Source organism: Leucopleurus acutus, assembly GCF_964270905.1.
Source record: "Leucopleurus acutus genome assembly, chromosome: 11".
Lineage (NCBI taxonomy): Eukaryota > Metazoa > Chordata > Mammalia > Artiodactyla > Delphinidae > Leucopleurus > Leucopleurus acutus.
Genome location: NC_139152.1, coordinates 85,856,376 through 85,873,258, shown reverse-complemented (window position 1 = coordinate 85,873,258; position 16,883 = coordinate 85,856,376). Strand labels below are relative to the sequence as shown.

Here is a 16,883-nt window from a genome sequence, read left to right as displayed (position 1 = left end):
AACACATTATGATAGGATATTAACTTTAGAGTGGAGCACAAAGCTGTGTATATCGTGTGAGGTCAACTATGTAGACTACATACACAGAACAATATGGGTGGCAAATACAGGAAATGTTAATAGTTTTTTTCTGGGTGATGTTACAGTGGGTGATATTTAATTATCTACATGTTTCTCTGTCTTCTAAAATCTCTAACAGGCATGTATTCTTTTTGAAACAAAAACAAATCTTTTCGTGGTGTCGAAGCAAATTTTTTTTTTATAACAGTCTTATTAGGATGTTATGTACATACTATACAATTCACCCACTTAAAGTTTCCCATTCAGTGGGTTTTAGTGTAATCAAAACAGCTGTTCAGCATCACCACAATCAATTTTAGAACATTTTCATCACCCCCAAAAGAAATTCTGTGCCCATTAGCAGTCATTCCCTTTCTCCCCATCCGCCAGTTCTAGGCAACCACCAGTCTATTGATACTTTCTGACTCTGGATTTGCCTAGTCTAGACATATCATATAAATTGAATCATACAATATGTGGTCCTTTGTGACTGGCTTCTTTCACTTAGCGTAATGTTTTCAAGGGAAGGCTAATCACACTTGCACTTTAATTTACTCATTTTGTTTCGAAATCATACTAACCTTTATTTATCATAGGGTATAATGTATTTTTTCCCTTGACTTCTAGAATTGGTTCCTTCAATTATGAGCAACTTGTTGAATCCAGATGCCATCTTCTCAAACAATGAGATGAGCCTGTCGGACATTGAAATCTATGGCTTTGATTATGATTACACCTTGGTGTTTTATTCCAAGCACCTCCACACACTGATATTTAATGCCGCTCGGGACCTTCTCATCAACGAGCACAGGGTAAGAGCATGGGGACATCACAGACCTCCTCCCCTTCCCCTTTGGCGTTTGAAGACTAGCAGTGAGCTGACCTGGCCTCGTGCATGGCACAATAGACATCCCTTAGTAAATTGTTGCTGAATGAATGAGTAGATCTGGCTCCGTTCCAAATGACTCCATCTGGAAGATAGTTTTTTTAAAAAAACACTTTATTGAGGTATGATTGACACGTGAAAGGCTATATGTATTTAATGTGTATAACTCACTGAGGTTCAGGATAAGTGTGTGAAACATCATCAAGGTCATAAACTATCCATCGCCTCCCAAAGTTTCCTCCTGACCCCTTTATTATCATTATTGTTATTTGTGTGTGTGTGTGTGTGTGTGTGTGTGTGTGTGTGTGTGTGTGGTAAGAACGCTTAACATAAGACCTACCCACTTAGCAAATTTTGAGTATACAATATTGTTAGCTATAGGTACTATGCTATATAATAGATCTCCAGAACTCATTTATCTTGCCTAACTGAAACTTTGTACCTGGAAGATAGTTGTTTGTTTAATAAAGAATCCTTAGATGTCTCTGACAAAGAGACTGTCCCAAGTTACTCATTAGTGGAGATTCAGCCGCGGACGTTTGCCCTCTCCTTTCTCATGGAGCAGTGACATAGGTTCTCCCAAAGCCTGATGCAGTGGCAGACTGTTGAGTTCTGGTTGGAAGGAATTCTTGAAATCATGGGCAATGTTTTCCTCTCATCACTGAACGGAATCGGGTTCTTAAAGAATATTTGACTGTCTTTTGATGTGTAGTGTTGTTGAAAGCTTATAATAAGGAAGGAAGAAAAACACTCAAAACCAAACGTGGTTTTCTCTAGTCTAGTTTGAGTCCATGTTTCAGGAACCAGGATGAGAAGCATCCTCAGAGGTCGTCTGGACCAGTCCGCTTTGAGAACCCCTGACAGCATCCCGAGGAGTGTGCCTGGGGTGCAGGTGTTCTGAATTTGGGGAGATTCTTCCATGGGTTGAACAGTTCTGCCTTCATGCAGCTTTTACCACTGATCCCTCCTCTTCATTCATCCCTTCACACGTTCATTCTCCCTTTACTCAGTCCTCTTCTGTGCTAAGCTCTGTCATAGAAGCAGGGAGGATGAAGGTGAGTAGGATACAGGTGCTGCCCTTGGAGAACCAACAGTCTAGTGGGGGAGTCCATCCTGTAGGCAGGTAAATTAGGAAGCCTCTGCCTGGTGGAGCCCTACAGACATCTGAACAGAGAGCTAGGCGTGTGCAGAGGATGGTTGGAACGACTTTCTCTGCCCGAGGGAATTGGGGAAACAACGAAGGAGGTGATATTTCAGTGGAATCTGGAAGGCGTTTATCCACAGAGGTGGGCTGGGGGTGGGGGAGGTTGGGTGTGAGTAACCTAGAAACCTAAATCATGAAAACTGATGCTTTATACTTGACTATTTGAGTAATGGGCTGGGTGTAATAGGGACCATTATGCCCTCTAAGACTTCTTTTACCTGTTGGATCATTCTTAGTTTTCCAACCATTCTCATTTGGCGTCTTTTCTCATCTTTTCGTCGTCTTGGTCACCGTCCTTTGTGTGTGCTCTGGTTTATCCCTCTCAAACGTGAGGCTCTGAACTGAAGATGTTACTGCAGGTGGGGTCTGACCAGTGTGGAGCAGAGGGAGCCCATCACCTTCCTGGTTCTGCGTGTCATACCTTTATAAATGCTGTTTGGATCCTCACCGTTTGGTGCAGTGTATTTCCTGATCCCCTCAGCTTTTGGTTATCAGTGGATTTAATAAGGAACTCATTTGTCCTTATTCAAAATGCAGAAATGGCACTTGCCAAAAATAACATTCCCTTCAGCCACCGAGCTTTCTTTAGTTATGGCCACTTGATCAGATGTAAACCCATCTAGCCACTTGCCATCCAGCTGCATTTCTCCATTTGTTCAAGAGACTCTTGTCTTCGGTCTAACCCACGGTCCTTTCCCTTCACTTTGAGGATGGAAGCAGGATAAGGGCAAGGTGGTCCTGCTCTTGCCCTCCTGTATGTCGGCTTATCCCATCTCCCCACCACCCCATTGGAGAGCGAGCGGAAGGGCTCTTGCACTGGTGCTGGCATTCTAATCCCAGGTCATCTGCAACGTTTGCTGTGACTGATGCCACTTAGAAAACGAAGGTCATGATACTAACACACCAACTGTTGGTGGTGTGCTTGGTGCCGAAAGCACGGGTTCTGGAGCCTGGCTGCTGGAGTTTGAATCCTGGCTTTTACCACTTATTTCTTAGGTGATCTCGAGTAACTGACCTAATGTCTCTGAGCCTCAGTTTCCTCCTCTATGAAATGGGCACAGTACTTTTCTCACATGTTATTGTGATAATTAAAGGAGTTAATTTCTGTAAAATGCCTGGCACATAGAATACACTCAGTACAGGTTTAGCTATTACTACTATTATTTCTGATCTGCGTGACAGCCCTGCAAATGGATATTCACTCTGTATTACAGAGGCTTCCGGAGTTCAGCTAGTAGTTCAAGGCCACAAGACCACTGGAGGCAGAACCAGAATTTGAACTTAGATTTGTGTATTTCCAAGGCAGAGATGCTCTCTTGTTTGTTCACGTTGCCTTTTGTGGGATTAATAACACCTTTTCTTTTACCCTGTGGGTTTGTTGTTCATGTGAAAATAAAATATTCATGAAGATTAAAAATTTATGAACTTTGGAGAGAAAAGGGAGATGAAATAGATGGGAAAAAGGTACAATCATTATGATTAGAAAAGCTTCTAGATTTAAGATATTTCATTCCGATTATGTCTGTTTGTTGCTTTGATAAAAGAACTATGTGCTAACACTAATTATATCAAGCATATTAATAGAGGCAGTTATGCTAATGCAGGTTTTTCTCTTGTTTTGGATTGGAAAATAATTCTTCCAAGATGCTGTTGGAAGCATTGAGTTTGGTGCCATTTTTTCCTGCCAAAGGCTAAAAGTACTTGTGGAGATGAAAGACATCTGCTTTCGAGACGCATAGTGATGGAGCAGTAAGTTTGCAGTTTAGCGTCTTCCCCGAAATCAAATGTAAATGTTCTATCCCTTTCGTAATTACCCTTTCTCTCTTTTGTTTTCACGAGAATAAGTTTTTACAGAAATTGAAATAAATATTGGGTAACAACTGTATCTATATTTTCATTCGGTACGTCTGCCCCAAGGGATAGAAAGACAATGTTAGAAGAGTTCTTAATTTCACCTCCCAGATTTGCACCCTCATCAGTGTTCCTGATTATTAATGGTTACCGACGTTCACCCGGTTTTTCAAATCCAAAGCCTAACGCCAGCCTCTGCTCCTCAGTTCGCCTCTGCTCCACCTCTGATCTCCATGCTGTCTCTTTTTTATAAGAAACTTTTCCTTTTAGAAGAGTATTAGGGTTACAGAAAAGTTGCAGAGGTAATACAGAGAGTACACCCCACGACTGGTTTCCCCTAATGTTAACATTACATTACCTCGGTGCATTTATCACAGCTGAGGAACTGATATTAATGAATTGTTATGGATGAAAGTCTGTACTTGCTTCAGGTTTCCTTAGTTTTTACCTCACGTCCTTTTCCTGGTCCAGGATCCCGTCCAGGACACCACATTGCATTTAGGTGTCACGTCTCCTTAGGCTTCTCTTGGCTCTGACAGTTTCTTACAAGTTCCTTATTTTTGGTGACCCGTCGATGACTTTGATGGTTGTGAAGAGTCCTGGTCAGTACATTTTAGCATGCCCTTCTCTTGGGCGTTGTCCCCTGTTTCCTCATGGTTAGACTGGGCTTGTGGATTTGGGGAGGAAGACCATGGAGGTAGAGTTCCATTCTCATCACATCCTGTCAACGTGACTCACCACCGACGACGCTGGCCTGACCATCCGGCTGAGGCAGTGTTTCCCAGGTCTCTCCACTACAAAATTACTCTTATCTCCCTTTGCATACTGTACCGTTTGGGAGGAAGTCAGTCTCTACAGCCGTGAGCTCTCTTTTCACTCCTTCAGAATATGTCCTGCCTGCCTCTGTCCACTTCTCCCCTCCCCCGCTGCCTGCACCCTGGTCCAGGCTGCCATCACCTCCCGCCCGATGGTGCGGTAGCCCCCTGACTGGTCCCCTGGCTTCTGTTCTTGCCCCTTAGTCTGTTCTCCATTCGGCAGCGAGAGTGAACCTTCGGACGTTAGTCATCTCGGTCCTGGACTCAAGGCCCCCTCGAGCCTTCCCATCACACTTGGAGTGACAGCAGAGGCCTCTAGTGCTCCTGGGCTCCAGGCTTCCTCACCAGCCTCCTCTCCTCGCCCCCTGCCCTCGCTCTACTCCAGCTGCCTCGCTGCTCCTTGAACCGCCAAACACGCTCCTACCTTCAGGCCTTTGCACCTGCCAGTTCCTCTGGTGGGACCTCCTGCCTGACTCCGGGCAACCCGAAGCCTTGCTTCTCATTTTTTTTTTTTTTTCCTAGATCTCTGAACCCTTGTACTGCATTCTTTCTGTAGTACTTATCACTCTGAGGCACTGTACCATGTGTTGGTATGTTTATGGTTCGCCTGCCCACCACAGAATGGAAACTTCTTAGGGGCAGAGACGGTGTCAGTTGTTTTTTTGGTTTTTTCAGCTGCGCCCCGTGGCATGTGGGATCTTAGTTCCCCAACCAGGGATCGAACCCGGGCCCCCTGCAGTGGAAACGTGGTCTTAACCACTGGTCCACCAGGGAAGTCCTGACAGTGTCAGTTTTGTTCACTGCCACACTCCTAGGCCCTGGCACAAAGCACGCGCTCAGTAAATACTTGACGTGTCCATTGGATTCCACCGTTAAGTGAGAGTGTATAGTGCTCGGTGTAGAGTCGCCTGATGCAGGTCCTTTTGCCTTGGCTTCATGTTTCGTGTGGATTTTGGAGAACTTTGTTTCTATACCCTTCTGCGCAGGAGGGAAATAGCACTGAGTGATTCCTTGGCACACGTGGCAGGTGTTAGATAAATGAGCCCGAATGTGACATTTGACTCAGCGCTTTGTGCAGCTTGGCCGGGAAACTTGCCGCATGAGGGTCAGCCTGGTGGTTCCAGGAGATGTTCTTGCACACGCGTGACCCTGGCTGTGCACTGGGAGGTAGCCGTGCAGCCATGTAGAGGGGTTTCCTGTGCCCGTTGACAGTCGTGTAGGTTTTTTACGTAAGCAGTTCACATCGTGATTGGGAGATCCTGGGGACACAGCCTCCCTAGTCTCAGAAGTCGATATTCTGGCCCGCAGGTGCATGCTCTGAGGGCAGGGGCAGTGGGGAGAGCCTGACCCCCCGCCTCACCACACTCCGTGCTGTGTGGCCCAGGCCAGGTTGTTTCATCTGGAGCCTCTGAGGTCCCATCTGTCAAATGGGCATGGTGGGGCCAGCTGTGCAGAGCAGCAGACAGTGTACTCGGTACGTCGGTGCTACCAGCGAGGTAACTGGTGTTCCAATTCTGAGATCTCGGGAGAGAGGGAAGGACTTGGATGCCGGGTGCAGTGGATAAGGAGGGGATTGGGACTTTTGTGTAGTAGGAGGGACAGGTTAATGATTAGGAAATAGCAGGGGAGCCAGGCCGTGTGTTCTGAACCAAAGTTGGAGCTGTACCCGGGAGCCGGGTGCTGAGAGAGGGTGTCTCTGGCCCGAGTGGGAGGAAGGCTGTACCGACGGCTGAGGGGTACCTGCAGCTGAGGACAGGGGAGAGTTGAGGCCAGAGAAGCCGGGGGGCTGAAGAAGCTGGGGGGCTGAGGCCTCTCCTGTGTGTGGGCAGATAAACACGGAGTAGGGCAGAAGGGGTTCTCTGTGGCCTGGCAGCGCTTGGTCTGGAAGCAGAGGGCAAGCTGTGGCCTGTCCCTTCTGACCCCAGCTTCCCACCCAAGTGCACGAGCCGTCTCAGCCTTCGTACAGGGGCCAAGTGTGGATGCTGTCTTGAACTTAGTACGTTGCTAGCTAAAACCGGTTCCTTTCTTCCTTCTTAGTATCCCGTGGAAATCAGGAAGTATGAGTATGACCCAAACTTTGCAATCCGTGGACTGCATTATGACGTGCAGCGGGTAGGTTGAATTCTCATCCTTTTTTACAGTTACACATGCTCGGGAGTCAAATGTACTCTTGATGCTTTTCTTTGCTGAACGTGTAAATTGATTTTAAATTTTGTTCTTTGGGGCTGAAGAACTAAATTATCCAAAACATCTTTGGATGAAGTTTTTTTCAAGAGACTGTATTGGAAGAGCATGAATGCATTTAGCCACTGGGAGATACTTGCTTATTTCCAATAGTCATTCATTTTCAACATAATGAGGACAAGGTGGTTGTCATATCTTTTTTTGCAGACAGGCCGTTTCCTTAACGAGGAACTCGGCAAGCAAACCTTTCAGAAACATACAGGATGCTTCTTTGTTTCAGACAACTTGATGTTGATAGGATTTATCATGACACCTGGCATTTTCATTAAATATGCAAATTCTTCTGCATCATTCACCTGTGTGTGTGCTTGTGTTTTTGAAGGCAGTCTTGATGAAGATCGATGCTTTTCATTACATACAGCTGGGAACTGTCTACAGGTAAGAGTGAGAGGAAGTAAATTTAATTTACCTGAAGGAACCATGTGGCTTTGGGTTTCAAGACCCCCTGAGTGTTTAGTGATGGGAGGGCTGCAGTGTGTGTATCTGGGAACCATTCACTCATTCCCCCACTCCCTCCCTCATTCAGGAACATTGATCAGGCCACTACCATGTTAGATGCTAATGGTTTGGCTTGAGAGGATGTCTTCAAGGAGCTTGGTACGTAGGTTGGAAGCCACACAGGTAGACCAATGAGTGCAGTCCACGGTGAGACCCGGGTGATGATGGACGTGTGCTCAGCCGTTATGGAGCACTTTGGAGGACTCTGGGGAGGACGGGCTCTCCAAAGGCGATGGTGGCCACCTGAGTGAGGGTCCTGCAGAGGAGGTGTGGATGGGGAGGGATGGTGGGGGCAGGTTGTTGTTCCCACCATGGTAATTGAGTAGTTTGGTTATTAAGACTCTTTTCCTCCTGTATTTATTGATTGATTGATTGATTGATTGATTGATTGTACGTGGGCCTCTCACTGTTGTGGCCTCTCCCGTTGCGGAGCACAGGCTCCGGACGCGCAGGCCCAGCGGCCATGGCTCACGGGCCCAGCCGCTCCGCGGCATGCGGGATCTTCCCAAACTGGGGCACGAACCCGTGTCCCCTGCATCGGCAGGCGGACTCTCAACCACTGCGCCACCAGGGAAGCCCTCCTGTTTATTATTGATAGAATTAGTAGAAGTACTGAGCTCAGTGAGACATCTTTGTAACTTTGAAATGAAGGGTTTTGCCTTTTCTAATTCTTAAATTTGTGGGTGGGATTTAGGAGTGTGGTTTGTATTTACGTATATATTTGGTATTTGTCTTTCTGTTTCTAAATGTGCTTACACTTCTGTTTCCTAATTTATTAGTTCTGGACATTGTCCCTGCTGTGAGGGCTGAGGGTTTGGCTCTCCTGCGCACGCACCCCCTTCTCCAGCCTCACCCTCCTAACCCTGTTGAGATCGCTCTCGCATTGTTTCACCGTTTGCATTATGACTCTGTAGGTCTTGTTCATTCTTAAGCCAAGTCGTGCACTGAGATCGTTTTCTTTTACAGTGCTTGGTTTTTAGGTTTAATAATAACCTCATTTTTTATTTGCTTAGTTTTCTATTTAGGTATCTCTAGTTTTTTCCTTAATGTTCCATCACAGATATCCAGCATCTATTTATTTCCTCACAATTCAAGTGTGTTACATAATGTCTCAGTTACTTTTTTTTTTTTTTGACTACCTCCTCCTGCTCTCATCTACTCTGATTGTTCATTCTGGGCCTTCCATTTGCTACTTTCCCTGTTTCCTGGTTCCCATCTCTTCCTCTTTCTGGCTTTACTCCCTCATTTTGCTGGAGCACATCCTCCAGTAGCTTCTTGGCGCTGGATACGGCTGATGCTGGGGATCTGTGGTCGTTCATCAGTTCCTCTCGTTGGTGTCCCCTTGCAGGCCCCGTTCTCAATGTTGCTCAGTCAGGTGCCTCCTTCTCACCAACTGTTTGTTTTCCAAAACCATGTTGAAATGTCTTATCTGCTGATGTCTTTGTACTCATTTCCTTTGATTTTGAGCAGTTTGTTCTTTTGCTGTCATTTTAATGGTGTTTCAAGAGGGAGAAGAGGTGGTGGTGGTGATGAGAATAATAATATTAGTAATAATAAATAGCAACTAACAAATATTGAGTTTTGCAGTGAGACAGATACTGCCATAAAGGTTTTGAGTTAACTCATATGATCTTCCAAATAATCTTATAAGGTAGGTACTAGTATTGGTCCCAGAGATGTTAATAGGTAACTTGCCCAAGGCCACACAGAAGTAGAATTCAGACCCAGACAGTCTGGCTCCAGAGTCTGTGCTCTTGGCCTGTGCACAGCAGGCATTTCGGAATGTATGAGGGTTAACTGGAAGTCCCCGGCAGATCTTTCAAATCTGTCCCTCCAATTATGTTTCTGCCCTCTGCTCCTGGACTCAGTCGCTTATCCCATCCCTCCTGGGCTCTGTGGTGTTCTGCAGTGCAGTCCATCCTGGACGTAGTTGCTAGACTGATCTACTTAAAGCATTGCCTTCAACAACCCCTCTCTCTTCTGAAATCCTGGATGGCTCCCCACTGTCTGAAGGATAGAGCCCAGATCTCTTAAATTTTCCATCAACCTTCTCTAAAACCCTTTGCTTCCTCTTCTGCCGTACACACCTCCTTTACTTCCCGGATTGGTTAAGACTCTTGGTTGCAGGTGACTGAGACCCAACTCAAACTGGCTTTAAAAAAACCCCAGTTTGGGCTCACTAGTTGTGTAGTCTAGGGACAGAGCTTGTTGCAGGTGTGGCTGGCTCCAGGGGGCCAGGTAGTTGTTGTCAGTCCTCTTTCCGTCTCTTGGCGTTCCTTCTCTCCGGCTTAGCTCACAGCAGGCCCCTCCGCGTGGTGACCCCTGGCAGTACCAGGCTTCCAGCCCCAGCTTCGGGTCAAGGGGAGAAGGGGAGTTTCTCTTCCCAGCAGTTTCAGCCAGTCTCAGGGAGCGGATGCCGGGCAGGTGCAACAACACAAATCTTCCTTTCCTCCGAGTTCTCCTTTCGCACGGCTCGGCATCTGTTCAGGCTGGTGTTCTCCCAGGATGTGGTTTTCCTTCTCCTCTGTTTCTTGAAATCTCACCCGTCCTTCTGCCTGGCTGACTGGTGTTGAGGCCTCTCCTCGCCCTCTCAGCCTGACAGGGTCTTCCTCTCCTGTGGTCCGTCCCATCCTGTGGGACGGACCCATCTCGTTCCTTCTTCTGTGGATAAATCATCCATCGTTTTAGGGGTGTGGACAGGGCTAGGCTGGAGGAGCTGCTGAGACATTTAAAGGGGAAGGAGTGCTCAGGCTGAGGTCCTGGGAAGGTCGCTGGGGCCTCGGGGCTGAGGGGGGTGTGGTAGCCAAAGCAGCAGGGGTGCGTGTGTGGCTCTGGAGTCCTACTTCCTGAGTGTGAACCCCAGCCCCACTGCTCACGTGTGTGCGACCTGCTCAAAGCCTTGGTGTTTACTCCTCTGTGAAATGGGCATGATTCCAGCACCCACCTCCAGGGCGGCCGGTCGTTTGGACTAGAGCATGCTTGGAACAGCATAGGCAGGCAGAAATGTCACTTGTCTCCTCTCTCCCCTCCAAAGGGGTAACGAATGAGCAGATGGCGGGGAAGAATGCTTGTGTCTCAGCCTCGTCCCTCTCTGATCCCCGCAGGGTCACTGTGTGTGGGCTGCGTGCCTGAGCACCGCTGGGCCAAGGGGCGGGCTGGCTCCCTGCTGCAGTCCTGTTTCATACCCATGTTTTCAGATCTTAACTGGGAACCTTGTGAAAAGCTAGGATTGGTCCCATCGTAGTCACAGCAGCAGAACTTGGAGAGTACTTACCATATACCGGGTGCCGTTCTGTTTATAGCAACTCATTTAATCTTCTCAGTAGGTACCACCAGGAGGTGGGTACTGCTATTGCCCCCGCCCCCCATTTAAAAAATGACACTGACACCCAAAGAGGTTAAATTACTTGTTCCTGCTCTAGGTCATCCCCCCAGCAGGTGAGGGAGCTGGGATTTGAACCCAGGGCAGGCTCTTTCAGGTCTGTGCTCCTACCCTTTCTATCTCTCTGACGCACACAGGGCCACGTAAAGTTTTATTCTGATTTCAGTGCTGGTTTAGGCCGCATTCGCGTGCGGCAGGTCTGTGTGCTGCTCTGTCTGCATGTTTTGAGCTGGCATTTGGCTACCTGGGCCTTAAAGATGCAGCTTTTGTGGCCTCGGGCCCGTGAACGTGTCTTAGAGGTGGCAGTGGCTTCCGAAGGGCCAGGCAGCCCCTAGGGTGGGGACAGAAAAATAACTCCCCCGGCAGAATCCCTTTACTTTGTCTATTCCCTTTCTAGGTGTCAGAGCCTTGGGGGTGTTCACTGCTGACTGCCACTGCGGTAGCCAGAGCTGTCTTCCAAGGTCACTGTCTAGAATGATCTGGTTTAGTCCCAGTGTCTTACCTGATTTCTGGAGCAAAGATAAAGGGAAGTCCAGTGCTCTTCTGTTTTCAAAGGCCAGTCGTTGTTTCAAGTTAATGAAGATCAGAGGCAAAATATCAATGAATCCCCTTGGCTATTTCTAAAATTAAGATAAGGGCAGAGAATGGAGGAGAGAGGCTGAAGTGACATTTCCATTAAAGTTACACGTCACATGTAAATTATGTTTCATACGTAGTTCAATATCGGCCAAGTGTGATAAGCAACCTGTGTGTATTAGTAATTGGTGTTTCCATCATTCACTCTGTGGTTTCCTCACCATTGGTGTCTGTTTCCCAGGTGCCTTCTCCTCTAGAGCAGCGGGTGGGGGACAGATATTTCCCTTCACAGTTCTCTAGAGGGGCTATTCCAGGGGAGGAAGTCTGAGACCATTAAATCCCACGTGAAACCACCTGCTCACAGCATGGGCACCAGAGACAGGGGTGGAATCCCGGCCAGTCAGACTCCACGATCTTTCTTTCCCTCTCTTTGGAGGAGTTGGATTCATTTACAGATTCTGTTGCAGCTCCTGGAAGCAGACAGATGGGGGACGTTACCTTGACTTCTTACACATGGGGAAACTGGCCTTCAGTGTGTTGCAGCATTTGGGGTCATTCCTCCCAGAGGTGGTGTCAGGCATCCTGACGTGGCGTATAGTCCACTGGAGCCTGGTGTATGACTTTTTCTGCCTCAGCGCTCACCTTCTTAAGGTAGAGTATCAGAGGGCAGGAGGATGATGGGGACAGACCAGCCCCTCTCTCCCTAATATATTAAAAACATTAAAAAAAAAAAACACCCAAAACTCACCCCAAAGCAGGTCATTAGGAGGCCATGTACCTTGTTGAGGGAAGCCGTGTGATGTGGTGGTTGAAGAGCCTGGGACCCAGTCCTGACCCACCACTTTCTACTTTGGTGACCTTGGGCAAGGTCTGTGACCTTTCTGTGCCTTGGTGGCTTCTGCTGGAAAATGGGAAGAATAATAGTGCCTCCCTCCTAAGATTGCTGAGAATTAAGTGAATGACTACGTGGAATTCATTTCTGGCCTTCAGCAGGGGCCATGTGGTATTAGCTATTATTTTTCTTGCTCTCATTACCAGTAGAATGGTAGTAGTAACAGTAGCAGCATCACGCCTGGTATTCACAGCAGCTAGCGGTGGCACCTCCTGCCTCTTTGTGACAGCAGCGTCTTGCATCCCAGTTCAAAAATGCCAGCAGTTGTCAGAGGTCTGAAAACTGTTGCTCTCTCTAGCTGACGCTAACTGCCTGTGTTACAGGCAGTTAAATGTGTGTGTAAATGTGTGACAGTTTTTTCTGAACACAGGTTCCATAATCTTTTGTGTTAACTCCCTAGTCTTAATGCCACAAAGTCATCTGTTTTACCATGGCTGTATTTTTATTTTTGAGAGTGCTATATGCTCACTGAGCCAGTTATTCTCCAGTAACTTTGTGAATGCAAAAACATTGAGAGAATTAAGAACAAATAATGGAGTCATTATTTCACTGATCAAAATCACTGCCGCCTGTGATTTTCCCAGAGGCCTCAGCGTGGTCCCTGATGAGGAAGTCATTGAAATGTACGAGGGCTCCCACGTGCCTTTGGAACAGATGAGCGACTTTTATGGGAAGGTAACGAGAAATTATTTATTTAATTCAAGCAGCCTGTCTTTTTCCTTTTCGAAACATGGCCTGGTAACTTTAGGATCTTGACCTACTAGACTCTGCTTATAGGGAATCAGCAAGGACATTTGGGGTCGTGTTTTGAGAGACCCTCGATTTGAGAGAGATGGGTATGTTAGGGTCTCTCCTGGGTTCTTCCATGCTTCTCCTTTCTCAGCCCTTTCCCCCCTACAGAGCGAAGGCTCTGTATACCTTCCTTGTACCCCCTCGCTTGCCACTATCTCCTCGTGAGTGTCCCCACTTTCTGGATTAAGTCACTGGGGGCTATTGTACAGCAGCTGTTGCCTCCCCTGAGATTAAGGGCAGCACGTCACTTTGTGCCAAAGGAAAACCTCTGCTTTTCTAACTTTTGTGGTCCTCTTTGCTCTCCGAATTTCTGCTTCTTGTACTATTAGATGCTTTCTTATTTGCATGATCAAAATGCAGTGAAGATGCCCAATCAGCTGGTAAACTTAGTCTTATAAATCACAGGTGTTCAGAGAAAGGCTCTTTTCCAAACTCCCATGTGGGCTGTGGGTGCCCAAATTTAGGAGAGTTAGTGGCTTTTTATGCCATTCCATGGGTAAGAATCAATTTGCTGGCTTTCCTCTGTGTGTGATGAAAGCGTGTGAGCTTTAAGATGGATGGAGCCAAAGGAGAGGAAAGGGAAGGGTGGTTAGACTTTTGGGGGGAAATCAGGGCATTTCCTTGGAAATCCCACTTAGAGTGAGACGTCGGCTCTGCCGTGAATGACAAGAAACAAGGTGAGTGTTTTTACTTTTTCATTATTAGAATTTTCCTTTCCTTGTGGGGAGGGAGCCAGATGTTGACGACCAGGATCCCCTGGGTGAGTGTAAAGTCTACTGTGGTGTTGGCTCCCTTGCTGAAGCCTTCCTCCCTGCCTGCAGAGTTCCCACGGAAACACCATGAAGCAGTTCATGGACATCTTCTCCCTGCCCGAGATGACCCTGCTGTCCTGTGTGAACGAGTACTTTCTGAAGAACAACATTGACTATGAGCCTGTGCACCTGTACAAAGACGTCAAGGTGGTGTGGACGTGGGTTGCCATGACGCCGCACCTCTTCTAGCTGCTCAGCAGAAGTAACAGAATCCCTGGCCTCCCTTGTCGGCTGGGTCTTTGAAATCATCCTTTGCTTGGGATCTCTTTTATTTGTGGTTTAACCCTGAAAAATCCTAAGAAAGATGTTATGTTAGGAGAATTGGAAGTGAGTCAAATTGGTTGTTAAAAGAAGAGGGTACTTGCTATCTGGATTTCCATGTGCGTACATACACACATCATTTACATGACTTTGGGTTTATGTATTTTAATTTACATCCATATTCACATGTGTCTATAGATATATTCTTTAAGCTGTCTGAACTTTTTTCAGTACTTAAAAATATGTTTATATATTGCTTATTTAATATATATTTTTAATACATATTTCTAAGCATCTATTATTTAAATATCTGTATTTTTTAAAGATCCATATGTACATACTACAGTGTTTTTATTACGTGTTCATGACTAATTTTAAGTACTGACTGCCCTGAATCATGGGTTTTAAGAAGATATAGGATGAATGAACAGTTTCTCAATATCAGTCTGGTGTTATTTGAACTAAATTTAAATATTTAGTTTTGGTTCTCTGTTTTGCTCACACAAATACTTCATCTTCAAGAATCACTGGTAGTTATGTAACCCTTAGCATTCATGAGGAAAGATGTTTACTAGAAACTTCAGTTTTTACTGTGAAGTATTACTACCACTAATAGTGAACACACGTGTAGAGTTTACTGTGTTCCAGGCACTATTTTTCTGAATGCTTTATGCATATTAACTAATTAAATCCTCAGAAGAATGCCCTGAGCTCTTATCACCTCCCTTTTACAGAGAGAGAAATTGAGGCACAGAGAGGTTGAGTAACTTGCCCAAGGACATCCAGCTAGTAAGTAGCAGAGCCTGCATTTCAGGCCAGGAGGTTGGGCTCCAGCTTACTCTTAACCACTGCCTTCTGCCGATGCGCAGTTGAAACAGGCCTGTGGTGGAAGATGAGTGAGGTTGAGTTTACAGTCCAGAGGTGCTCATTCCCGACGATAAGCACCTACCAATTTTCTAAGGCTTTTGGCCCAGTTTTTCTGCAGCCCAGTCCCCTGCTACAGACTCCAGAAAGTTTCCATGTGCCTCCAGGAGTGCCCATCTATGTAGCAGACCTGCTTAGAGCTACCTGAGAGCGGGGCTGTGCTCTGAGACCTGCCAGGCATGACACCTGCCAGTGGCTTTTCCTCACGTCTGCCGGCTGGACCACATCTCTGCCCGAGTTCCGAGATCCTTGACCGTTCCTTGCCTCTTTGGTAGCACTGAAGAGAGGAGGATCCTATCATTGTTCTCTGCCCAAACAGAACCTGCTGCTGGGGTCCAGGGAAGGGTGCAAAGATGAAAAGAGCAATAATTCCCTTTTGTTCAGATGACCTGGAATTATTTGATCATGATACTGCATATAAATGACTGTTTATCCTGTGGGGGACTTTATTCAGAATTGTTCATAGAAATTACCTCCTCCAAGTGGCTTTTTTGAAAATTGCACTGGAAACTGCTGCTATCACCATGGCAACTTAAGTTTCTTCCCAGGGGCCACCTGTGATAAATGGACCAGAATTTAGATTTCATTTAGTGCTTGGGTTGCCAGGCTTCTGCAGACAGACATTATCCTGAAGGCCATTTCGCTTGTCCTCTTACTCAGACTGTCTCAGTTATACTCTGACTGATTAAAAACGTATCTTTTGACAGGATTCAATTCGGGACGTGCACACCAAAGGAATCATGTACAGAGCAATTGAAGCAGATATTGGTATGTACTGGATGTTATCGTGAAGATCAGCCTTTCCCTTTGCTATGTAATTACGCAGGTATTTTACTCTCACTCCAGGTGCTGAGCAGGGGCTGTAGTACCTCTTCTGAGTGCAGTGCAGGGACCTTGCATCCTGGCGCCTTAGATGTCTCCCTCCCCTTTGTCTCAGAACTTGACATAATCCTGACTGGAAAGGAGAGGAGCTGGTAGCTGCAGCCACTTAGGTTTTTCCACTTAGACTGAAGAGGCAGGGTGTTGGTTACTGATGCACCGGGTACCGATATACTGCCTCGAACCAAGCTTCCTGAAGGCTTTTCTCCCCTCAAGTGCCCTAGACAGTGCTGGACCCCATTTAGGAAGTGCTTGCAGATTGACTGACTTCACCCTGAAACTCTGTGTGCATTTTTCTCTTGCTCTTTAGAAAAGTACATCTGCTACCCTGAGCAGACCCGTGCAGTGTTGGCCAAACTGGCTGATCACGGCAAGAAGATGTTTCTCATCACCAATAGCCCCAGTAGCTTTGTGTAAGTTCTTCTGTGATTCCTGGCTACTTTCTGGCTCACTTCCTGTATTCCATGTATTTTGCTAGTTGGAAATTCGGAAGAAAAAGTTGCAAGAATAGTTAATCCCTGCAGTGTTAGACTAACCTGGCTGAAATATTGTTCTAGGGACAAAGGGATGAGGTATATTGTTGGAAAAGACTGGAGGGACCTGTTTGATGTGGTCATTGTTCAGGCGGAGAAGCCAAACTTCTTTAATGATAAGCGGAGGTAAGTGTCTGTCTTTTTAGGGACTAGATTTTATTCATTTGCTGCTGCGAATACTTACGTAATGTATCTTGGTGAAATCCAGTTGGAAAATCACAAGCATCTAACATCATAGCTTTTGATTTTTAACCCTCTAGCAAGTAATTGCAAG

At 46.5% G+C, this 16,883-nt stretch overlaps 1 protein-coding gene across 1 annotated transcript in view; it reads left to right on the top strand.

Moving 5' to 3' along the window:
- The window catches only part of NT5DC3 (5'-nucleotidase domain containing 3), a gene marked incomplete at its 5' end in the record, with an annotated part of 51,488 nt that overhangs the window by 17,485 nt on the left and 17,120 nt on the right, over positions 1-16,883 (top strand). Inside the window, 8 exons of the mRNA XM_082850101.1 lie at positions 688-872; positions 6,854-6,928; positions 7,383-7,438; positions 12,993-13,083; positions 14,022-14,159; positions 15,905-15,965; positions 16,387-16,489; positions 16,634-16,735. Of these exons, the coding sequence (XP_082706227.1) occupies positions 688-872; positions 6,854-6,928; positions 7,383-7,438; positions 12,993-13,083; positions 14,022-14,159; positions 15,905-15,965; positions 16,387-16,489; positions 16,634-16,735 (811 nt within the window). The remainder of the gene's footprint in view (positions 1-687; positions 873-6,853; positions 6,929-7,382; positions 7,439-12,992; positions 13,084-14,021; positions 14,160-15,904; positions 15,966-16,386; positions 16,490-16,633; positions 16,736-16,883) is intronic.